The sequence below is a fragment of the Alligator mississippiensis genome, chromosome 4 (assembly GCF_030867095.1).
Source record: "Alligator mississippiensis isolate rAllMis1 chromosome 4, rAllMis1, whole genome shotgun sequence".
Classification (NCBI taxonomy): domain Eukaryota; kingdom Metazoa; phylum Chordata; order Crocodylia; family Alligatoridae; genus Alligator; species Alligator mississippiensis.
The window spans coordinates 24,233,974-24,259,958 of record NC_081827.1 but is presented as its reverse complement, the minus strand read 5'-3'; the positions used below and the strand labels follow the sequence as shown (position 1 = coordinate 24,259,958).

General features: G+C 44.2%; 2 protein-coding genes across 2 annotated transcripts in view; one reads left to right on the top strand and one right to left on the bottom strand.

Annotated features, from left to right (window-relative positions):
* The window catches only part of FBXL13 (F-box and leucine rich repeat protein 13), a 189,412-nt gene that overhangs the window by 87,882 nt on the left and 75,545 nt on the right, over positions 1-25,985 (top strand). Inside the window, exons 10-11 of the mRNA XM_006266591.4 lie at positions 9,527-9,579; positions 18,880-18,980. Of these exons, the coding sequence (XP_006266653.2) occupies positions 9,527-9,579; positions 18,880-18,980 (154 nt within the window). The remainder of the gene's footprint in view (positions 1-9,526; positions 9,580-18,879; positions 18,981-25,985) is intronic.
* LRRC17 (leucine rich repeat containing 17) overlaps positions 1-25,985 on the bottom strand; it is a 38,566-nt gene that overhangs the window by 8,561 nt on the left and 4,020 nt on the right. Inside the window, exon 2 of the mRNA XM_006266584.4 lies at positions 4,713-5,605. Coding sequence (XP_006266646.1) covers positions 4,713-5,475 — 763 coding nt within the window. The 5' untranslated portion in view covers positions 5,476-5,605. The remainder of the gene's footprint in view (positions 1-4,712; positions 5,606-25,985) is intronic.

The following is a 25,985-nucleotide window of genomic DNA, read 5'->3' as shown; positions in this document are numbered from 1 at the left end:
TCTCCTCAACAGTTTCACTGTCTTTGCCAACGAGATTTTATGCAATGTGTTTTCAGACTACCCAGAGGCACAATAGAGATTATCTTTGTTGGGAGACAGCTGCAGAATAACTGCCTCAGGTAACACAGAGATGCTTATTGACCTAATGCTTTTATTCCAGTCAACAGAGAGGCCCTATGGAAGATCCTGATGAGATCTGGATGTCCACCAAAAGTTTGTTTCCATTATCAAACTTCTTTGATGACATGACAGCACATGTTCCGAGCAATGGGTCAGAAACAGACTTCTTCGCTATCAGAACTGGAATGGATGTTGTTTGATCCCAGCATTCTTTCCTGCCCATGGCAGGGGGTAGGACTTGATGATCTGCTCAAGTCTCTTCTGACTCTACCAACTATGAAACTATCAACTATGTGTGGTTGTACCAATTCTCTTTTCTATCAGTATTGTATTTATTCTGCATCTCACTGCTGGTAGACTTCCATCTGGAGTCAGCATCCAGTATTGCATGGATGGGAAACTCTTTAACATCAACTGATCACATTCCAAATCCAAGATAACCAATACCTCCATTACTGATCTTCTGTATGCTAATGATTGTGTTGCGTGTACCCATTAGATTGAAGTGTGCTGCAAGTCATTCTTGATTGCTTCTGTGAAGCACATGAAGTGCTTGGACTCACTGTCAACTTCATAAAAACCAAGATACTTTATCAAACTACCACAAACCAATCAGCTGCTCTTCCACATATTGCAATTACAGGGCAATCCTTGCAAAATGTTAAGGATTTCCCCTGCCTGGATAGCCGTCTTCCTCAAAAAGCAAACATAGATGGTGATATTCAACACTAAACAAAATCTGCCAGTGCTGCCATTGGATGTCTCCAAAACCATGTCTTCAATAATCATGATATCAGGACCCAAACCAAACTTCTCATCTACCCAGCTGTTGTTATCCCATCCATGTTATATGGGTATGAAACATAGATGACGTATTAGAATACCTGAAAGCTTTGAAACATTACCATCAGCAATGTCTTCAGAAAATCTTTTGTCAGTTGGACAGATAGAAGAATGAATGCCAGCATTCTGGCTTAAGCAAGCACCCACCAGCATTGAAGCCATGTTTACGTGACACCAGCTCTGTTGGACAGGGCATATCATAAAGATGCCTGACAACCAGCTACTGAAACAAGTCTCGTACTCCCAAATCACTGATGGTCACTGCTTTAGCGGTGGACAAAAGAAGAGATTCACCTTGAAAGCCAATCTGAAGAAATACAACATTGACATCAATACCTGCAAGACTCAATTGTCCTCAGTGGTGCCAGAATGTGCATCAGTTGTTTTGAGCAATTTTGCCTCACGATGGAAGCACATAGGCAAGAGAGACAAAGGGAAAGAGCTATGATCCAACATCACCAGGATCTATTCCTTCCTCATGGAACTATTTGCCATATCTGCAGTCAAACATGCAGAGCTCAGATTGGCCTCCTCAGTCATGATGGACTCACCAATGACTTTCCTATTTACTGGAAGACAGTCATATTCATACTGAGGACTGCCAACAATGATAGTAATGGGGGTGACCTAATACTTCAATAATGAACTAAAAACCTCATATTTATTTTACAGAAATTTAATACAAATCATATACTGCTATCATTGGGAAAAGGAATTTCAGTTTTTCCTCTGAAGCACTGACAAATCTAGTGTTGTATCATTTATCTAGTAAGAGGTATTTGAGTAACTCCTGTTTAAAAAGGAAAAAAAACCCCTATATCTATATGCATTTTAAAAGGTTGTATCAAAATCTTCCCCTTGCATTTCCCTCTCAGCACTGGTGTGAGATTTCATAGAGATTTCATAGACATTAGGGCTGGAAGGCACCTTGCAAGATCATTGGGTCTTCCCAAGGGGCAGGAAGTCATCTGGGGTCAAATGATTCCAGCAAGATAGGCATCCATGTGTTTCTTGAAAGTGTTCAGAGTAGGTGCTTGCACCACCTGTGTGGGGAGTCTATTCCAAGCCTGAAAAAACTCGGACAGTAAAGAAGTTTTTCCTTATATCCAGCTTAAAATGGTCTTCCAGGAGTTTGTGACCATTGGACCTTGTCTTCCCTTGGGGTGCTCTGGTGAACAGACATTCTCCCAGTTCCTGATGTATACCACTTATGTACTTATAGGCTGCCAGCAAGTCACCCCTGAGCCTATGCTTTTCCAGGCTGAAGAGTCCCATGGCTTTCAGCCTCTCCCCATAAGGCCTGCTCTTTTGTCCTCTAATCATGTGCATGGCTCTCCTCTGGACTTTTTCAAACTTCTCCACATCCTTTCTGAATTGTAGAGCCCAGAATTGGATAGACTAGTCCAGCTGCAGCCTCATCAAGGCTGAGTAATACGGGAAGATGACTTCCTGGGTCTTGCTTGTGATGCATTGGTAGATGCAAGCCAGAGTTTTGTTTGCTTTGCCAGCTGCAGCAAAGCATTGTATTGTTGGCTCACGTTCATCTTGTGGTCAATCATGACCCCCAAGTCTCTTTCAGTCATGGTGCTGAGGACAGAGACTTGGCCACTTTTTAAATTGAACCAGTTATACCAGCGGTTTTCAAACTTCTTAAGGAGTTACCCCTTCTGGCAGAGCAAAGGGTGGAGGGTGGTAGAGGCTGGACGTGGAGCTGTGGGGGGGCTTGCACACAGTGGCAGCGTTGTGTGCTGGATGGTGGCGGTGGCAGCTGCATGCAAGCTCCCCCTCTCCACTGCGTCTGGCCAGCTGGGTGGTGCCTGTGCAGCCTGCAGAGGGGACCCACTGCCCTCACCCCCACCCCCGGCCCTGCTCCTGGGAGGTGGCGGCACAGGGTGATGGATGGTGGTATTCCATCCCTGCCCGCCCGTGTGTACCCCCCAGTCTCTTTCCAAGTACCCCTGGGGGTATGCATACCCCCTGTTGACAACCCCTGAGTTATACCTTCTTTGAGATGTGCATCATTTCTAGCATTGTCAGTCAGATGATCAACCTGTTGTAAGGGATGCTGGCTATAGCTTCATGGCTGCCTATTGCTGAGTATATGGAGGAGCTGTCTGTGCTCTTTAGTGTATCTTTGAGGCAACCACAATCTGGTTCTTTATTGTAATTAATACTAGATTATTTTTAAAAGTGTGTTATTGTCTCTAAAGCCCATGAAACATTAACAAAAAGTTGATATTTATTGGTAAGCTTCTGTGAGTTTGGAGGGGAAGAAGCAGTGCCATGTATTCTCTCTTTTCCTCTTCCCAGAATGTTGAGTTCATTCAACTCATTTGGTTCCCTCTGTGGGATAGGTACATAGTGAATGATCTGTCCTGGGGTGTCAGTCTGTGATTCAGATTTAGGGCTGATTTCCTTAGATGTCTGTCTTTGTTCAGTATTTGAGCTGTTGAGGGTAATGGTGCGATCCTGTTGTCTTAGATCACAGAAAGTAGAGGGATAGGTGATTTTGACATGATGTGGGTTAGATACATTATGTTATCATAACCCAAAGCTTCTAATTTCTTTTAGTTAGAACCTGTTTCCTCATACTAACGTCTCAATTTGTCTAGCCTTCCTCTATCTGATACTGGTAGCCAGGTATAGACAGAGCCCCCCCTGGAATTGGTCAGGGGATAGAAACACCATCAAAGTGGTTACATCAATTTGTAGTTACTCTTAAAGCAAATAGAAGAAACCATTAAGCAGTTTGACAAGCATACTACAAGATAAAAATAATTTGCAAGAGCTGGACAAAATCCTCCCAAACTGGGCTACTCCCATGTCTTGGTACTTCTATTTATTTTTTTGTTTGCACTTGCATTTTGCAAAGGGTGTTACCAGAGAACTGCCCTCAGCTAAAATATCTTTGTTTTTTCTTTGGAAACATGAGACAAATATGATAAACGTAAAGCATAGACAGATTTGCATTTATGTATTCACATATCCCAGTTGGTTTACCCTTAGGGTTTAGTTATGATTCCTAAGCGTCTGAGATGCATTAGGGTATGGGCGGGAGCTCACTTCCTCTGTTGCAGTACTTGGAAGTGTTTTAACTTTAAAATGTCTCCTGGGCACAGAGAAATACCTGTTGTTGTAACTGTTAAGAGAAGCAACCAGCACTGCCCTCAATGGGGGTAGTCATGCATTGGGGGGGGGGGGGGTGTCACAAAGCCTTCCAATTTAGTCAGTTCATTTGTGGGGCCTCCAAGCACTGCTGGTAACTCCCATCTGGTTTCACAGCTCTCTGCTGTCAAATTTTGGCTTCATTGTGCTTGTCACTGAAGGGAGAAAGAGCTTTCTCCATCAGTGCAGCCACATTGGAACAACTGTGATCATATGTAGGCTTATAGAGGCAGCAGTAAAATCGCCAGAGTAAAATCAGAAAAAACAGGGCTCTGATACTGTTATAATTTGAGCATTTGCTTAACTTTGCACCATGAGAAGTCTTGTTGATTTTAGTTGAATTGTACCTGCTTCTACACCTAAGTACGTGTTTTTACAGAGTTGGGGTTCCATCATGGAGGTAAAATACCACGAGAATTGTTACTACGTTGTATATAATCACAAGAATAAGAAATTTTCAGTATGGGTTAAAGCAAAATCTTCCTAGTAGTATACTGATTTTTCTGTAATACAATTGATATGCAAACTAATGTAGCAGATGGGCAGGAATATTGCGCCAGTTAATTAAATATATGTGTACAAACCTTTTCTTTTGCAATCCAGTGTTTGTACAGGAAACACATAAATGTGGCAGAGAGAGGAATCAAATTCTGGTTTGGCAATTTCAGGCTTTTTTATTATACTTTTAGGGTGCAATCTTTCCTCCTCGCTGCACAGATGTTCAATTTTTATTTGCTTTAGTTTTTGATTTTTCAGTTCTGTTGGAAGTGCACACTTGGCATAATTTCCCAAATTCCTGTTTGCTGGAAGCTGCAGCATTGCAATAAGAGTTTCCAGGTCACAGGTGCAATGCCATGGATTATCATAAAGACGCAGGTAGCTTAGGAAGGGCATGTAAATAAAAACCTCCTCTGATAAAATCTTAATCTGGTTATGCTGAAGTAAAAGTGTGGTAAGTTTACTTAAGCCAAAAAAAGCCTCACTCTCAATTTTTGCTATTTCATTCTGTTGTAAATCCAGACTTTTCAATATTTTATACTTGGAAAACATATTATTCTTCAATTTGCGAATTCTGTTTCTTGCTAGCAGCATGTGTTTTAAATCCTCAGGCCAACTAGGTGACACAAACATTAGTTTTCTTTCTTGGCAATCCAAGTATTTCTCATGAAGATAAGTATATATATCACAAGGCAGCCCTGGGGCATAGCGCTTAACTGTGCTGGATGCTTTCCTTAAGCTGCTTGCCTTTCTATTATTCGCTTTGTTTCTGAAGCTCCCATTTCTTGTCTTCCTCAAGTCAGCAGTTTTACACAGAAAAAGTAGTATTATAATAGTAACTACTCGCATCCTGACATGCAGCTGGCTCCAATTACTTTCTGTGGAACAAGCCAAGTATTCCTTTGAAATTTGAGGTTGGATAGTCTTAAAACCAGCGTTGTTTAAAATTGAGGAGGCACAGCTGGGGTATGTGGAGTCCCTGTGTTGGAAGAAAATAGAATGTAAGAAAGTCTAAGAGAGACATTTTCATAGAGACTAGCACATAAAATGAAGCATTACAAAATAGTTTAATTAGCACAGAATTTGAAACTTACTCAGGCAGAAATATTAAGGTCACATCTTACTCCTTAATTGTTAAAGTTGTCTTTCTCACTTGTTTTGATCAACATAGCAATCTGAGTCAAAATGTAGGCCTAGAGTCTGGCTGGGTTTTGACTGGCTGTTCACTTGGATTTATGAGAGATCCTTGGTGAATTTCTCATTGTGCCTGCCTGCAGAAGAGCCAAGCACAATCATAGGTGTGTCATCAAGGGAAAGTGAGGACTGCATCTTCCTACTGCACTTGGGATGCAAACCATCCCAACAGAGCTGACCAGCAGGAGAGAGTGAACATATACTGCCCGTGAATTCACCTTCAATAATATGGGGAAATCTTGACCTGCTAACTCATCTGAAAACCATAACTAAACCCCCCTTTTCTTCAATAGGATTCATTAGGATTTTATTGAACTCAACATTTTTTCTAGTGAAGACGTACACAAAATTACAGTATTTAAAATGTAAGAATAAGCTGCCGTCTAGGTATCTCCAATATATTTGTAACATTTCCTTGTTTGCATCAGAAATCCAAAGCAACCCTTACTCACTTTCAGCTATACTGTGCACATGTAAATGAAATAATATGACCTTGAAACTGGATTTTTTTCTTAGTATTTAATTTTTCCAATGCTATATTAACATTTGTTTTTAAAGCTGTACAATGTATTTTTGTGGTAGATTTATCTGATGAAGTTAAAGTAACTTTTGGATTTCATTATAAAATAATTATATCAGTGTGGTACAAACAGGAGGACACAGGTAGTTGCTTCTGTAAAGTTTAATAATATAAAATGGAAAAATGTCTTTTAAAAAGTAGTGCAACTATTTCCATCTAAAATAAAAAATGAGAGTGCTTCTGATTGTAATTATTTTGTTGGAAATCTTTTGCAAGATCACCATTTAATTTCTGTATCTACCAGCAGCAGTCTATATCAGCATTCTACTAATGCACATACTTTTATGAAACTATGGATCTTAGTTAATGGTTTTGTCCGTTACATATTATGAAAAATATAATTAATTGTATTTATTAATTTTTGGGGAATCAGGGCCTGTTCAGGTGGGTTTTAATCACATCCATCACAACTGGATTCTCTCTTATTCTGAACTGTCCTACCATTTCCATAGGTTTCTGGTCCTGGGATTGTGGCAGATCCCCCTACCTAGGGGAAGTCCAAAGTGAAGCAAAGAGGAACCTGGGGGAGGAAAGCTAATGTATGTGAATTATATAAGTTTTTTTCCATTTCCTATAGCTGAATCTCTGTTTAGTAGCATTATGAGTTCTACCCACAAGTTAAGCTTTGCTCAGTTTTGACAATAAAATTAAGAACAGAGGAACATGAGAAGTACTATACTGAGTCAGACTAGTGGTCCACCTAGTCCAATACCCTGTATCCAACAGTGGAAGGGGTAGATGCTTTAGAGGGAGAACATTAAACCAAATATATCTAAAGTAATCTATCCCCTATCAATTACCCTTCCTGGTATCCACCAGTACGGGTTTAGAGATACCACTGGAAACATCTCCAACCATTCTTTCGAACAGCTCTTAATAGATCTATCATCCATGAATTTGATTAGTCCCTTTTTAAACCTGGATGTTATTATCTGCCTCTACCACCTCCTGTGGCAGTGAATGCCATAAGTTAATTATGTGTTTCATGAAAAAGTATTTTCTTTTGTTAATTTTAAACCTGTTACCTACTGATTTCAATGTGTTCCCCTTAGTTTTAGTAGTCTAGGATTTGTTGGACAACAGTTATCAATTCACTTCATGATTTATAGATCTCTATCATATCCCCCTTCAGTCTTCTCCTTTCTAAACTGAAGAGCCCAGGCTTTTTAGTCTCTCACAGTATGGCAACTGTTCCATGCCCCTGATCATTTTGGTTGTCCTTCTCTGTACCTTTTCTAATTCTGCTACATCCATTGGGGATATGGAAACTAGAATTGCACACCGTATTCAAGACATGGGTACACTATGGATTTATATAGTGGCATTTTGATGTTCTTTGTTTTGTTTTCAATTCCATTCTTATGATGCCTAATATTTTAGTGGGTTTTTTGGTTGCCAATGCACATTGAACTGATGTTTTTAGAGAACTGTCTACAATGACTGCAAGGATTCTTTCCTGATTTGTAACAGCTAATTCAGAATCCAGAGGTAAAACTCTGAAAAGACTGTGCTTATCTTCCTAATATGATTTCTTTCCTTTCTTGTGTTATATACTCAAAGGTTGACATTTTAATTGTCATAGCAAGGCTTCAGCATTAGCATTACATTGAGATGAATGGGAGCACTTAACACTTCAGAAAGCTATTTCCTCATGCCATCTGCAGATGCAAGATCTCAGTGCTTCTGTTTACTTCTGATTTTCATTAAGGAGACTGTTTTTGCATATGGATTTTTTATGGGTTTTGTTTAATATTTCAAAAGACAGCAGAGATTCTCTAGCATATTATGGTTAACCCTTATGAAGTTCTAATGCAACCTGGTCCATGTCCTGGTTTCCCTCTTGTGGGAAGACGTGTTCACCTCTGTCTTGTTCAGGATTATAGAAGGGAGCATAGAGATGACATGATGTGTGGCCTATCAACAGTGGAGGCAATTTTAACTGGTTAGAGTTGTTTGGGTTATCCTTCAGTATTCAAAAATGTTTCCCAAACTTTCTGGTTTGAAGGCAGGAGAAGATTCTTTTTTTAAGCAAACTCCAAGAATTTCTACAATGGCTGCTTACAGACATTAAAACCCACCCCAAAATGGTGCTTTAATTAGAATTGAGCATGCTCCCATGGCAAGCCCAGCATATGCTCAGAAGGGGCATTGCGTTAATTGAACCCAGCTTGCCCTGTGTCTGTATAGCTTGGGCACTTCAGCAGGGCTTTTTGGCACTTTTATCTACAGCTGATTCTTTCAGTAAAATGTGTGGGGTTTTTTCCCCCCAATGTCTGTCAGCACCCCATATTTCTAAGCATCTTTGTCCTTCTCTCCTGTTCATAGAATCTCTTAAGATAGAATATCAAAACTCTAGTTTCCATAGAGTGGGGTATACAAATATATCATTGGATTAATGTTTGATTACAGGTAAAATCATACAGATGGCTGCTTCTTTTCCAAACTTGAAATGTTTTGAAAATCTTTTATTGTTTTTATCTGAACATTGTATATTGAATTTCTCTTCTCATGTTTGATATCTGCCTTAGTCTGATATTTTTGGGTTTCGCTTTTTAAGTTTCATCTTAAGTGAATTAACTGTTTCTGAGAATGGGGGTAAGATTTAACATACTGTTTTACCCATATTAAATTCTTACTGTTCTTATGATAAGAAGTTCTGACATCTCCATGCTTTTGAGATTTGATAAGAAGATTGCTTGTGTGTCAGAGACATGCCTTTTGTTGTTCTAAAAAAAGTATCCAGGCTAATATTCCATGGCTACAGAGGCTGTATAGGGTTTTTTCTTTAAGTTCTTCTACTGGCTGCCAGGACCTGCCGAGGCCCTGGGCTAAGGAGGTGAGAAGGGAGACACTTACTCATGCGCTCTCTGTGACTGATGGAAACAATAAAGTAACCATTGACTGGTAAGAGATAGGAAACAACATTTACTGTAAAAAAGGTATTCCATAATTTTGTTCTCTTGTTTCTTGCAACTTCTTCTAAGTCTAAATCATTCAATTATGGCAAGTCTCAGACAACAAGAAGCTGGGCTAGGTGGACAAGGCAATTCCTATGTTACTTTGATCATCAGAGAATTTGCACCTTTAAACTTTAACTCTTATATAAAAGTCTTTTTTAAATTTTAGGTGAATGTAAAAATTTGCAGGACATAAATCTCTCTGAATGCCGGGAATTAAATGTAAGTATTTATAGCTTTCTGTACAAAAAGATATAAAGTATATGAAGTATATGAAGATGGGGATGGGATTTTCAAAAGTGTTTATTGGGAATCTAAGTCTCATTGATGTTTTTTCAGATTTTGAGAAAGCCAATGTAGAGTTGAGTACTATTCAGAAACACGACATTTAGGTTCAATTTTTGTTTTATGATGTGTCAGAAAAAATGGCGCACTCATCTTGGATTCTTTTTAACAAAATGAGCTTTGCAATTTTACCAGTTTCATAGAAGGTTCTTAGATACTATATATTTTCAAGTTAACAAGAAATTGCTAGTTTTGTTCTAACATCCACATATTTAATTATTATTATGCTTGCTTATAATCTGCCACCTAATGAATTTAACTATTTTTTTGCAACTCATTTGCAAAATAATTTTAGTTAAGGGTCATGAATCTATATTTTTTGGTGTTTATGGGACATCCTGCTGTTTTCCTGAATTTGTTTTACTCATACGGCATATTTAGTCTCTATGTATAGGTAGTGCTATATTTATCATTATTGTTATGTTTGCATGAATTGTGGTATTTAACGTAAATGTAATTTTAATATATTTTTATATTTTAGTCAAGATTATTGTTCTGATAATTCATTTAATTTGTTTATTCTTATATCTCTATCTGTATTGCAACATATAGTTACTGATCTCTTAGGTTTGGTCTTGTTTTCATAACAAATCCTTTGGTCATCTTTTATAACATTTTACTGTCAGTAATGCATGTAATTTCACAACATTTGACCAGGCCTCTGCCAAGGAAAGGGTGGGGTGGCCCGCGTGACCAGACAAGGGTGTGATACTTCTGGCTGGCAAAATCATCTCTGCTAAGTGCTGGCAAGACCTAAGGGAGGCAGGTAAAGCTCAGGTCCCATTGGTCTGGGAGCTGACCTTCAGAGCAGCGGCTCTCAACCTTGTTTGTACCGAGACCCATTTGTAAATATTGATGGCCAGTCCTGACCCAGTTTCATAGTAGCTAGGGTCAGGAGGGACCTGAACAGATCATCTAGCCTGACCCCTTGCCACAGGCAGGAATTAATGCTGGGTTTACGAGACCCCAGACAGGTGATCATCCAACCTCCTCTTGAATTTGCCCAAGGTAGGGGTGAGGATCACTTCCCTGGGAAGTTGGTTCCAGACTGTAAAATACTGCCTTATGATCTCTAACCTAAACCTGTTCTCCATCAGCTTATTACCATTGTTCCTTGTCACCCCAGGTGGTGCTGGGGAGAAAAGGTCTCTACCTATTTGCTGTTGATCTCCCCTGATGAGTTTGTAGGCAGCCACCAGGTCCCCCCTCAGCCTCCTTTTGCTGAGATTGAACAGGTTCAGGTCCCTCAGTCTCTCCTCATAGGGCCTGTCCTGCTGCCCTCTCACCAAGTGGGTGGCTCTCCTCTGAACCCTCTCCATGCTGGCCACATCCCTTTTGAAGTACGGTGCCCAGTACTGGACGCAGTACTCCAACTGCGGCCTGACCAAAGTCGCATGAAGGCGGAGTATCACCTCTCTGGACTGGCTTGAGATGCATCTTTGGATGCATGACAAGGTATGGCAGGCCTTGCTGGCTGCGGTCTGGCATTGGCGGCTCATGTTCATCTTGGAGTCAATAATAACTCCAAGATCCCTTTCCACCTCTGTGCTTTCAAGAAGGGAACTCCCCAGCCTGTATGTATGCTGTGGATTCCTTCTCCCAAAGTGCAGCACCCTGTATTTGTCTATGTTGAATCCCATCCTATTCTCATCTGCCTACTTTTGTAGTCTGTAAATCTATTTGCTGCCTCTCTCTCTCCCTTCAAGTGTGTCCATCTCGCCCCACATCTTAGTGTCATCAGCAAACTTGGACAGCGTGCTTTCCACCCCCTCGTCCAAGCTGCTGATGAAGATGTTAAACAATGCAGGCCCGAGGGCCGAGCCCTAGGGTACTCCACTGCTCACATCTCACCAGGTTGGGTACAACCTGTCCACCACTACTCTCTGGGTACGCTCAATGAGCCAGTTTTTTACCCATCCAACTGTGTAGGCATCAGTGCCACAGTCGCTTAATTTATTGATGAGGATGGGGTGAGAGACAGTGTTAAAGGCCTTCTTAAAGTCTAGAAAGACTACGTCCACGGTGACACCATCATCCAGGGATTTAGTTACTTGGTCATAAAAGGCAATCACGTTGGTCAGGCAGGACCTGCCTTTGATGAACCCATGCTGATTGCTCCTGAGCATGATTTCCCCTGCAGGCCCCCCACAGATGTGCTCCTTGATGATTCTCTCCAGGGTCTTCCCGAGCACTGAGGTGAGGCTTACAGGCCTATAGTTACTTGGGTTCTCCTTCTTCCCTTTCTTGAAAATTGGGACCACATTATCCAGTTTCCAATCCCCCGGCACGTGGCCAGTAAATAGTTTAAGTAGAAAATGCTCCCCTGGCCTTGCTGGTACTCCTCACTCCCAACCCATGGCCTCCTGGCCTTGCCAGTGCTCATCACTCCCAACCCTCAGCCCCTCGCCCCCTCCAGCCCTGTTGCTGCCCCTCACTTCAAATCTGTTGCCCCACACCCCCATCCCCCCAGTGTGTGGGACATGGGGGGCATGTGCCCCCCAGATCTCTTCACCCACATTGGGCACAGGGCTTCAGCCTGGCTGGACCAACATGGGCAGGAGCCACCTCCATAGCCATCAAGTGGGTCCCAGCACAGGCAAGTGGAGTGGGCAGTAATACTTGTTGCTGCTGCTGCCACCACCGCTGCCATGAACCCCCTACCAGGTGCAGAGCCAGCAGCACGAGGAGTAATGGATGGGGAATGGCCTATGCTACACTCACCCTGTCCTGCTGCCAGTTGCCTGTGCACTGGGCTGTGGCTATACCCCACCACCATGGCTTGGCTGCCACCACCACTACTCACCTCAGGCCGCCCATGCTGTCCACAATCCTACTTCCCCTCTAGGGTGGAGTCGTGACCTGGGGGAACTGGTGGTGGCAGCCAGGCCAAGGCGGTGGGGTAGAGCCATGGCTCGGCATGCAAGCAGCTGGCAGTGGAAAGTGGTGATGGAGGTGTGGGCCCTCCCCCATCCATTACTCCTTGTGCTGCTGGCGCTGCAGCTGGGATGGCGTTCATAGATTCATAGATGTTAGGGTCGGAAAGGACCTCAATAGATCATCGAGTCCAACCCCCTGCATAGGCAGGAAAGAGTTCTGGGTCTAGATGACCCAAGCTAGATGCTTATCTAACCTCCTCTTGAAGACCCCCAGGGTAGGGGAGAGCACCACTTCCCTTGGGAGCCCATTCCAGACCTTGGCCACTCGAACTGTGAAGACGTTCTTCTTAATGTCCAATCTAAATCTGCTGTCTGCTAGCTTGTGGCCATTATTTCTTGTAACCCCCAGGGGCGCCTTGGTGAATAAAACCTCACCAATTCCCTTCTGTGCCCCCATGATGAACTTATAGGCAGCCACAAGGTCGCCTCCCAACCTTCTCGTGCGGAGGCTGAAAAGGTCCAAGTTCTCTAGTCTCTCCTCGTAGGGCTTGGCCTGCAAGCCCTTAACCATACGAGTGGCCTTTCTCTGGACCCTCTCCAGGTTATCCGCATCCCTCTTGAAGTGCGGCACCCAGAATTGCACGCAGTACTCCAACTGCGGTCTGACCAGCGCCCGATAGAGGGGAAGTATCACCTCCTTAGATCTATTTGTCATGCATCTGCTGATGCACGATAAAGTGCCATTGGCTTTTCTGATGGCTTCGTCACACTGCTGGCTCATGTTCATCTTGGAGTCCACTAGGACTCCAAGATCCCTTTCCACTTCCATGCCGCCCAGGAGGTCATTCCCTAGGCTGTAGGTGTGCTGGATATTTTTCCTCTCTAGGTGCAGCACTTTGCATTTCTCCTTGTTGAACTGCATTCTGTTGTTTTCTGCCCACTTGTCCAACCTGTCCAGGTCTGCTTGCAGCTGTTCCCTGCCCTCCAGTGTGTCCACTTCTCCCCATAGCTTTGTGTCATCTGCAAACTTGGACAGAGTACATTTCACTCCCTCTTTGCTGAAGTTCATGGCTGCAGCAAAGACAGCAACAAGTCTTGCTGCCCTGCTCCACTCTCCCATGCTGGGACCCATCTGCTGGGCCATGGCGGCGGCTTCTACCCATGCTGGTTCAGGCAGACTGTAGCCCTGTGCCTGCTGTGGGCTCACGAATCTGAGGGGGGCACTTGGTCCCCACAACATGTCACCTGTGGGCCTCCCCCATTCCCCCAATGCAATTTCTGTGTTCCCCCTCTGCCCCATAGACTTACTTGCAGGGAGCTGCAGAACTGCTCTCCACTCTGCCTAGCTGCCCTCTGCCTGATCACTCTCTTCCTGCTTCCCCCAGCCCCTTGCAGGCTGGAACTCTGCCAGCCTTCAGGGGAAAATCCATGCTTTCCTGCATTTTTGCTATGATAGTCGTGACCTTTTCAAATATCCTTGCAACCCACGGGTTGAGAAACTCTGCTTTAGATCATCTCAGTTGGTCCTCACTGATCATCTTGCAGAGAGTTTTGGGGCTTGAAGGGCACCCCTGAGTCACAGAATCCTTAGAAATTTCTTTCCTGTCAGGATGTTCCTCTGGCTAATGGGCCATTTCACACAGATGCCTTTGCTATTGTGCAGTTGTTTTTCCCATTACAAAGAGAAAATAACTTGGGTGCCCATCCTACCAGTGGCCTCTTCTGTCTGTGACTTAGGAGTGATGATTATCCTTGCCCTAATAACACAATGATCAGAAATAATTAGTAGTTACGCAAACTCTAGTGTTACAGTGATGTAACTGTGATGGTCCAGGAATTATGCAAGAGGTGAGGATTTTTTTCCATGATATTTCTTATTGAACAAACTGCATAGTTGGAATAAAGCTAGACAAGCTTTCAAATGCAAAGCACAAATAAAGAACGCTTTGCATTCCAAAATTCCTTGTCTTTAAGTAGGCATCCCTCAGTTCCTTTGATTAAACCATAACCAAAACCAGAAAGCTGTATACAGACAGCATTATATTATGTATACAGTAATAAAAGCAGCATAACTGGATACAGCATAACATGGACTTTTCAGGGAGACCCCACATGCCATCGGTACAACAAATGCAAGGAAATCTATGACATCCCATGAACCCCCCCAATATTCAGTGGGGTTCATGGTAATGAATTTCACATTAAAGTGGCATATCATTATATATAGACAAATGAAAGCAGCAGTCAGTGCTCCCAAGAAACTTTTGGGGAAAATAGGAAAGAGTTAATAAGGTTAAGAAGGGTAGCCTTTCACATTACTCAGGTTGATTATTCTGTGTTACAAAAGATTCCCATTTCTTTGTCAGATGCAAAGCACCGGGGCTTTTTTTTTTAAAAAACGCCAGGAGCTGGGGCGGGCAGGGCAACCATGGTGGGGCTGGGAGGATTGGTTGGGGGGCTGGGGGAGCAGGCAGGGAATGGGGGCTAGCAGGGGTCCCCCCAGGGTCCCCTCCCCCAGCCCTCCCTCCCGTGCCCTTACTTACCAGCTCGAAGTCTGCTGCAGCTCCGTGCTGCAGCCACCGGGGGCTGCCTAAATCATCAAAGCTTTCCCAATCTTTTCCGAAGATATGGAGATCTTTGATTCAATTTGGAACTTTTAATTGGTCTCCTCATTTGATTCGGATTTGGAGATTTGGCCACTGAATCAGGCCGAATCTCTTCTGAATTGAATCACCACCCAAAGCTTTTCACAGCCCTAGCAGACACATACATTACATTGATGTTATATCACTAAGTGGGAGATTCTAAGAAAGACCACAAAAGTCTTCAAGATTGAAGTTGAGCAATGGTCACCCAGGACATTTATTGTGGCATCCTCAGTAAAGTGAAGCACCTTTGCATATAATGGGCCCCTGGCAGATGTCACAATTATTGTATGATTCATGGGTTGTAACAGGCCATATATTTATCACACCATAAAAATGGCCAACCAGCCGCAAAGATTGTTATTTGATAAATGTACAACATTGGTGTACCTCTTAGTGTTAGGATTCAGAGAGAACTAGACAAATTGGAGGGTTGGACCAAAAAGAAATCACATGAGGTTCAACAAGGACAAGTGCAAATCCTGCACTTAGGATGGAACAATCCCATGCACTGGTTGATACAGGCTGGGGGCTGACTGGCTAAGCAGCTATGCAGAAAAGGAGCCAACAGTGTGCCCTTGTTGCCAAGAAGGCTAACAGCATACTGGGCTGCAGTGGTAGGAGTCTTGCCAGAAGATCAAGGGAAAGCACTGGTAAGGTCACATCTGGAGTACTGTGTCTACTTTTGGGCCCCCCACTCCAGAAAGGATGTAGACAAATAGGAGAGGGTCCAGAGGAGGGCAGCAAAATGTTTAGGAGGATGGGGCACATGATTTATGAGGAGAGACTGAGGGAACTGGACTTATTTAGTCTGGAGAAGAGAAAGCAGAGAGGAAATTAGATATCAGCTTTCAACTAACTGAAGGGTGGCTTCAAAGAGGATGGAGCTAGACTGCTCTCAGTGGTAGCAGATGACAGAACAAGGAGCAATGGTCCCAAGTTGCAACAAGGTAAGCTTAGGTTAGACATTAAGAGAAACGCTCACTAGGAAGATAGTAAAGCACTGGAACATGTCACCCAAAGAATAAGGCTTTTCATTTCCAACATGGGAAAGCTATACATCTCTACAGGGTGAAAGAGGATCACTCTTTCAAGGCTAGATTCATACTTTTGGGGACCTATGATGGCCAGGACTTAAGCATGGTAGAGGTTGAATGGGACCAGGGCCATAATGTATTATTGTTGTTCTTAAAAAGGAAGTAGCCGATTAGTATATAAGCATGTTTGTTTTGTATTCACTTGCCTCTGTTTTCTCTCTAGAAATATACTTTTACTATGATTACAATAATTGTAATTGCTTGGGTCAAAAGCATCTGATAGTTATAAACTATGATACAGTATAGAATTTGATATATGCTTATACTTTATTTAAAATCCTGATTCCCATGGAGCAACATTTCTAAAAAACTTGTGAAAGTACTCTTGAATCCAGGCATCCAAAGAGTATTAATGGTAAATCTAGGAGATAGTATACCTTTGTGGAACAATTACAATTTTATAGCCTCTTAGCAATTTAGAATTTAACTTTGTTTTTAACTTCACATTTTTAGACAGGGGATGCAGTAATACTTTATTTGATCATCTAACTGTTTAATAGTGTTAAATAAAAAGAATTCTAATGAAAAATGAATAAGTATCAGCTCCCAGACTACTGCACCTGGCAGCACAGTTTGGGGAGGAGGTGAGCAGCTGGAAGTGGTGAAAGAACAAGTTAGGGGCTATTTAGAAAAGCTGGATGTGTACAAGTCCACAGGGATAAATGTGATGCACATAAGGGTGCTGAGGGACTTGGCCACTGTGACTGCAGAGCTGCTGACTACTATCTTTGAAAACTTGTGGTGATCAGGAAAGGTCCCAGATAATTAGGAAAGGGAACTACAGACTGGTTAGCCTCATCTTAGTCCCTGGAAAAAATCTTGTAGCAGGTCCTTAAGGAATCCATTTCTAAGTACTTGGAGGTGAAGAAGGTGATTAGGAACAATCAGCATGAACTCGTGCCTGACCAACCTGATTGCCTTCTACGATGAAATGACTGGCTCTGTGGATGCAGGGAAAGCAGTGAATGTGATGTACCTTGACTTTAGTAAGGCTTTTGATATGATCTCCCATCACATTCTTTCAAGCAAGCTAAAGAAGTACAGGTGAGATGAATGGACTGTGAGGTAGATAGAAAACTGCCTGGATCATTGGCTCAAAGGGTAGCCATGGATCAGTGGCTCTGTCTGGTTGGCAACAGGTATCAAGGGGAGTGCCCCAGGAGTTGGTCTTGGGGCCAGTTTTGTTCAATATCTTTATCAGTGGTATGGAAGATGGGATGGAGTGCACCCTCAGCAAGTTTGTGGATGACACCAAGCTGGGGAGAGTAGTAAGTATTAGGGCTGTGCAAAGCTTTGGTCGTTGGTTCAGTTCAGCAGAGATTTGGCTCAATTTGACAGCCGAATCTCCAAATCTGAATTAAATCAGGAGATCTTGTGGCAAAGTGGGGCTTCCTGACTAGCCACAGTGCCAGTTTCCCCACTTGCCTTTGGGTAGGCCACCCACCTGACTCACCTGTCACACCTTGTTGTTAATTAATTAGGATATTAGTTAAGGCGGAGGCTGCCCATTCTTGCCCTGATGCCAGGGGGTGCTATCTGCAGCTCCATTCCTCCCCTTCACCGCAGCCCAAGTCTCATAGATGGCATCCAGATGACAGTGCTCCTGGCCTACAGCTGGACCAAGCTTAGGCCTCAGACACAGTCGCATTCATACTGCCCTCCTCAAACTAGGGCCTCTCACACTCCACCCTCTCTCACAGGGTCTCTTTCATGTATTGACAACTTATACTGCCTTGCTCCCTCTTGGAGCAGGCCCCTTAGGCCATAGGCTTTAGCTAACTCATACCTTGGGTGGCAGACGTACCATCTTTTGGGTCTTCCCTGTGACCCTCACTGTGGTAGTGGCCAGCCTCATAGGTAGGCTGGAGGGTAAGGCTAGGATTCAAAGATTGTAGAAAAAGCCAGAGCAAGCTTAGACCTGGTTGGGTAACTGGGCTTATTTAGTCTGGAGAAGAAAAGACCGAGGTGGGATTTAATAACAGCTTTCAAGTACCTGATGGGTGGTTCCAAAGAGTATGAAGCTAGACTGTTCTCAGTGGTGGCAGATGACAGAACTAGGAGCAACGGTTTCAAGTTGCAGCAAGGGAAATTTAGGTTAGATATTAGGAAAAACTCTCACTGGAACAGGTTACCCAGACAGGTTGTGGAATCTCCATACTTGGAGGTTTTTAAGACCCGGCTAGACAAAGCCTTGTCTAGGATGACATAGTTGGGGATGCTTCTGCTTTGAGCAGGGGGTTGGATGAGCTGACCTCCTGAAATCCCTTCCAGCCCTAATTTTCCATGATTTTATGATTCTTTAATTCTATACTCAGTACTTAAGTGCTTTCTTGAATGGTGCATAACAATTGACATGTTTACAAAAAATAAAAATAGCTTAATAAGCATTATAATGTAACATTTATCTAAAGAATTCCGAAAGAAAATAATTTTGATCTATATTTTTACTTTCAGCACATTAAAAAAATTCTCTCTCTTTTTTCTTTTTTTACCAAGGGACTTGCACTGAAACACAAAATCTTCATTTGACATAGTTGTTATTTTTTTTTTTTTATTCAGGACGAATCAATGAGACTTATCTCAGAAGGGTGTTCAGCTCTCCTATATTTAAATTTGTCATACACTGATATTACCAACGGGACACTAAGAGTTTTGTCAAGGTAAAATTTTCTTTGCCAACATTTAGATAAGTTTATAGTAGCAGTCATTTATACTGCAGGTGTGAATTTTAGCTTCCCTATTGCAACAAACTTTGCATAAGACAGATACAGTAAAAGCTCTGTTATCCGGCATCCCCTGGGAATGGGGGATGCCGGTTAATCAAATATTCCTGTTAATCAAATGTGCACTGTCTGGTGCACTCCCTGGCATCAGTGTGTTGGGGAAGAGGGAGGGGGGTCCCGTGCAGGCTGCTATTTCCCATGCAGGCTGCTTTGCTCTGGGCTGTGGGCCGAAAAAGTGGCAAAGAAAAACTCAGCTCGCAGCAGCGAAACGGGAAGTCTCCCGGAAGTGGTACTTCCAGTTTCGCTTTTGCTGTATCGCTCAGATGCTGGCTAATACTGTATGTAGAAATATCAGGATTTACAGGATTCCATTTGTTTTGTAAAAAAATGAAAATATGCCTGGTATATTTTGCTTACCATTTTTTTGCTCTGATCCTCTTTCTAGTAAAATAAAATATTTAGACTGACTCACTTCATAGATCTTGTTATATTTACAGAACCTTTTGAAGGAGTTTGCTAGTCAAACAAAATTCCTTTGGCCATCCAAGTTGCTTATCATGGAACAACTGCAGATTGTCTTGTAAATTAGATACGTTTATGAAAATCACTTTTTGTAATACATTACTAGTTAAAAAGTAACTACTTCCTGGGATCTCAGAATAAGCATTATGTTTCTTCTGAAGGACAAAGGAAAAGAGCATACGATGAATCTGCAACATTGATCTAAAACACTGACACCCCACCTAGCCCCGAAGGCTGAATGAGTGACTCAGGGTCAGTCCAAAAGATGGATACCACGTGGGGTCAGTCCATGGATGTGACCTCACATGTTGGACCCAGCCACATGTTAGCTAAACTCCATGTGCTTGGATTGGGCTGCGTGTTGGCCTGACCCCACACGCCCACATCCAGCTGCACGCTGGACCGATCCTGTGTGCCTTGATCTAGCTGCATGTTGGTATGATCTAGCATGCAGGGCTATGTCTTCTGGCTCAGGTTCTCTACAGGTCTGGAAAACTGGCAACAGGGGAGTGGCAATTAATGCTGCCACTACTTCCCTGCTGCCAAATTCTAGACTCTTGTGGGTTCCTGTACATCAGATATGGCTTGTGGACCAGCAGGTGAGCACCCCAATCTAAAATATGAAACTAGGCTGTGCATTTTAGGAACTGATAATATTGCAAATAGTGTATGGAAAAGGAAATTGTCAGTACACATCCTAGCCAAATATGAATGTATTAGAAGCAGTCAGCTCCTGAAAACCCCCCCAAATCATATCCCTCACATAACACAGCAGCAGGGATCCTGGTTTTTGTTTAAAAATTCAAAATTCTATAATTAAACCCCTCCAAATCCAGGTTTTTCCCCAATTAAAATGAAACGCCACTATATACATAGGTATCAGTTGAACACAATGTTTTATTGATAGATTTACAATTTTAAAGCAGTTTGGAAGTCTGCCAGTGCCTCAGTCATTATAATAAAAATAAATTCTAAATACCTATATATTTTGGCATTTGATTTTAGTTTTTTTATCATAGAAAATCAGAGCTTTCCCAGCATTCACTCACCAGGAAGAGGGTCCCATGCATCTGATCAACCTTCTCCAGCTACCCCCAGACACAAATAGCCCCTTGCAGGCTGGATGCTATGGCAAAGTGGGGCTCCCTGCCTAGCCACAGTGCTAGGTCCCCCACTTGCCTTTGGGCACACCACCCACCTGACTCATCCGCCATGCCTTGTTCTTAATTAATTAATTAACTAATTAATTAATTAATTATCTTAATTAAGGCGGGAGGCTGCTCATTTTATGCCCGGATTCCAGAGAGTGCTATCTGTGGCTCTGAACCTCCCCTACACCACAGCCCATGCCTCGCATATGGCATGCAGATGTTTATAGTGCTCCCGGCCTACAGCTGGAGCAAGCTTAGGCCATGCTGTCAGGCCTCAGTCACACGCACATTCATACCACCTGCACTCGGGCCTCACACACTCCACCTTCTCTCACAGGGTCTCTTTCATCCATCACCAACTTACGCTGCCTTGCTCCCTCTTGAAGCAGGCCCCTTAGGCCATAGGCTTAGCTAGTCCATCCCTTGGGTGGCAGATGTACCATCTTTTGGGCCTCTCCCACAACCCTCACCAGGGTGGTGGCCAGCCAATTACCTGACCGGGTCTAAACATACTCTGGCCCCTTCCAGGGTAACACACACACACATATACACACACATGCTGGGCCCTTAGCCCTCTGGTTCTTCTCCCCCTTTACTAGGGCTCCCCATCTCCACCCCCTCTCTGGGGTTCCACACCACCCCCTTCACTTGGGGCTTCTCATCTCTGCCCCCCCCTCACTCAGGACTCTGCACCAGCCCCTCACTCAGGGCCACGGGGCTTCTCTCTCTGGTGGGCTCAGGTGGCTGCAGCTGTGCCTGGCCCCCACTCTCCCTCCTCAGCATCTTCCTTGGGGTCTTGCATCCCACAGGGCTCAGATGGCCATAGCCATACCTGGCTGCCACTCTCCCTCCTCAGGGTCTTGCACCCCACAGGGCTCAGGTGGCCACAACCGTGCCTGGCCCCAACTGCGTCCGGTGTTACCTAAACCCACCCAAAGGTGAGGGCTAGGGTTAAGGCACCCCTATCCATCTTTCACCGGGGTGGTAACTGGCCTGGCTTTTCCTGGGGGCTCCCGTGCCACTGAGAGCCCCACCAGGCCACCCACTCCTGGCAAGGTGCAGTTTTAGGTCATGCCCAGTACCAGGAGCCTCCAATCCATCCCCTACAGCTCCTCCCTTACCTCCAGGGTGTTCCAAGAAGCCTCACAGCAGGGAACTGAGCTGTTTATATAGGCAGCCAGGGAACTAAAATGGCTGCCTCAGTCAAGCACCTGCTGGTTGCTTGGCTCTGATCTTAAAGTGGCAGACACCCACAGTGCCCTGCCACCCATCTTCCCCCTTTAAATGGTACCAGGTGAAGGTTTCCCCTGCTGCTTCTCCAAAACAGGCTCCCCTTGGAGCCTGTGAGAGCCCTCAAGTGGCAAGCACCTACAAAGGTGCTCCGCCACAGATGCTCCCACATTTTTCTCCTTTAAAGGAGAAAAGACATGATTTAGGTCTGTATTGTGTCAGGATAAAAGCCATGATTTTCTTCTTTAGGTTAGGAACAGAAATTACACATGAACTGGTATAAGTGATTGGAAGCCAGTTCAAGTCTATAACACAAGAGAAGTTCAGTCCACATAAACTGAACTTGATGTTCAGTCCACATAAACTGATTTCAAAGTGGATGAAACTGGTTTAAGATAAAGTGGATATAGTATCAGACTTAACTGATTTAGGTTAAACCGGTTTATTGAACTTCTGTCCTAGATCCTCAAGGAGAAAAACCACATTTTTCCATGGCAAATGGAAAACCCAGATCCTTGCACATTAGTTATACATTTGAATAACTTAATGGTTTTGAATGTTCTGGAGGCAGTCATGTCCACTCAGCAGTGATATAGAAACTTGATGTAGTAGTTTTAGAATGGAATGATGACCTATTCTTAAAAAATGTGGCCCTTATTTCCTCAACACAGTCAATACGGAAGGATTTCCCTTGTGGCTGTCCACTTTAAAGTTGTTAATAACATCCTTAAATAAGTGTATTAGGGTTTTTTTTTTGACTTGTGACTTGAATCTAGCAAAAAACTACTTAAAAAGCATGCAAAATTCACTGATCTCTTCAACTAGTTCTAGGTCTACTTTTTCTACAACAGTCATCTTGAGACATGTGGAAATGATACTTTGAGGTGTGGCAAAATAAGAAATATGCAAGTGAAAGAGTGATAGGGGACCTCCGGATCGGTAGCCATTTGGGAGACAGTGATCACCTTATAATAGAATTCAACGTAAGACGGCGAGTGGGTAAGGTAACTAGTAGGGTGAAAGTGCTAGACTTTAGGAAAGCTGATCTCAATGCACTCAGGCGATTAGTCAAGGAAGCACTGCAGAGTAGGAGTTTTGATGGGATGGGAGCCCAAGAAGGGTGGCTGTGCCTAAAGGAAACGATCCTTCGGGCACAAAGCAAGACGATCCCCGAGCGAGGCAAAAGAGGGAAAGGGGCCAGGAGGCTTCCATGGCTGACCACAGAAATCCAGGGCAGCCTAAGGGCCAAAAGGGGAGCACATAAAAAGTGGAAACAGGGTGAGATCACTAAAGATGAATATACCTCCTCTGCTCGTGCTTGTAGGGAGGCAGTTAGGCGGGCCAAAGCTACCATGGAGCTGAGGATGGCAACCCAAGTAAAGGACAACAAGAAATTGTTTTTTAGATATATTGGGAGTAAAAGGAAGGCCCAGGGAGGAATAGGACCGCTGCTAAATGGGCAGAAACAATTGGTGACAGATAGGGGGGACAAGGCTGAACTCCTCAACGAGTTCTTTGCCTCAGTGTTCCTAAGTGAGGGGCACGACAAGTCTCTCACTGGGGTTGTAGAGAGGCAGCAGCAAGGCGCCAGACTTCCATATGTAGATCCTGAGGTGGTGCAGAGTCACTTGGGAGAACTGGATGCCTTTAAGTCGGCAGGCCCGGATGGGCTCCATCTGAGGGTGCTGAAGGCACTGGCCGACATCATTGCAGAGCCACTGGCGGGAATATTCGAACGCTCGTGGCGCATGGGCCAAGTCCCAGAAGACTGGAAAAGGGCTAACGTGGTCCCCATTTTCAAAAAGAGGAGGAAGGAGGACCCGGGCAATTATAGGCCGGTCAGTCTCACCTCCATCCTTGGTAAAGTCTTTGAAAAAATTATCAAGGCTCACATTTGTGAGAGCCCGGCAGGGCAAATTATGCTGAGGGGAAACCAGCATGGGTTTGTGGCGGGCAGATCGTGCCTGACCAACCTAGTCTCTTTCTATGACCAGGTTACGAAACGCCTGGACACAGGAGGAGGGGTGGATGTTGTATACTTAGACTTCAGGAAGGCCTTTGATACGGTATCCCACCCCATACTGGTGAACAAGTTAAGAGGCTGTGATGTGGATGACTACACGGTCCGGTGGGTGGCAAATTGGCTAGAGGGTCGCACCCAAAGAGTCGTGGTAGATGGGTCGGTCTCGACCTGGAAGGGTGTGGGCAGTGGGGTCCCGCAGGGCTCGGTCCTTGGACCGATACTCTTTAATGTCTTCATCAGCGACTTGGACGAGGGAGTCAAATGTACTCTGTCCAAGTTTGCAGATGACACAAAGCTATGGGGAGAAGTGGACACGCCGGAGGGCAGGGAACAGCTGCAGGCAGACCTGGATAGGTTGCACAAGTGGGCAGAAAACAACAGGATGCAGTTCAACAAGGAGAAATGCAAAGTGCTGCACCTAGGGAGGAAAAATGTCCAGCACACCTACAGCCTAGGGAATGACCTGCTGGGTGGCACAGAGGTGGAAAGGGATCTTGGAGTCCTAGTGGACTCCAAGATGAATATGAGCCGGCAGTGTGACGAAGCCATCAGAAAAGCCAATGGCACTTTATCGTGCATCAGCAGATGCATGACGAATAGGTCCAGGGAGGTGATACTTCTCCTCTATAGGGCGTTGGTTAGACCGCAGTTGGAGTACTGCGTGCAATTCTGGGTGCCACACTTCAAGAAGGATGCGGATAACCTGGAGAGGGTACAGAGAAGGGCAACTCGTATGGTCAAGGGCCTGCAGACCAAGCCCTACGAGGAGAGACTAGAGAAACTGGACCTTTTCAGCCTCCGCAAGAGAAGGTTGAGAGGCGACCTTGTGGCTGCCTATAAGTTCATCACGGGGGCACAGAAGGGAATTGGTGAGGATTTATTCACCAAGGCGCCCCCGGGGGTTACAAGAAACAATGGCCACAAGCTAGCAGAGAGCGATTTAGACTGGACATTAGGAAGAACTTCTTCACAGTTCGAGTGGCCAAGGTCTGGAACGGGCTCCCAAGGGAGGTGGTGCTCTCCCCTACCCTGGGGGTCTTCAAGAGGAGGTTAGACGAGTATCTAGCTGGGGTCATCTAGACCCAGCACTCTTTCCTGCTTATGCAGGGGGTCGGACTTGATGATCTATTGAGGTCCCTTCCGACCCTAACATCTATGAATCTATGAATCTATGAGTCCACATAGACCTATCAACTAAGTCAAGTACTGCTTGGAGGACTGCAAAATAATGTGGCTGCCAAAGGGTTTCTTGAAAGATTAAATCACTAGAGGCAATAACTACACACTACCCAGGTGAAAAATATATTAAGGTTATAGGTAAATGGTATTTCCTGTTGTGAATGATATGCATCCATCCACCATGCTGGAGTTCACTTATAAAAAGAAAAGAAACCGAAGACATTCTTGAAATAGGCCATCAAACATCACAATTAACTTGTTTCTTTCCTTGGAGGCAGTTACATTCTATCTCTTTCTGGGCACTGACAGACATGCAGCTCGCCGGTGTAAATCATGGCACTTTGCAGGAAGCACCATGAGTTTCAGCTGTCCCTGGGATCCAACCGACATTTGCCATTGGGTCCCAGGGATTGAGAGTTGAGCAGGGCAGCCCCCAAAATGAGCTCCCTCCATTCCCTTCCCCATCTCTCATTCCAAAGACAGCGCAGGGAGCAGCACTTGGCTGCATCAGCTGAGCCCTGCTCCTGGCCACACTGATAGACTGCCACCTGTTCAAGCATTTTTAAACTGTCCTGCAGTTTACAGATGCCAGACTGTCACCTGTTCAAGCATTTTTTAAGTGCCCTTCAGTTGTGCACATCTGTCAGTGCACAGCTGTAGAGTCCTTTCAGTGGCTGATCATGTGACGAACTGTCACGTCTGTCAACACTCTGTGCTTCTCTCTCTGCCTTGCAGTAGCTCCACAGATTCTTGGAGCCTGTTTTCCTTCATAGAATCATAGAATAGTAGGGCTAGAAATGACCTCCAGACATCACCTAGCCCAACCCCCTGCCTCAC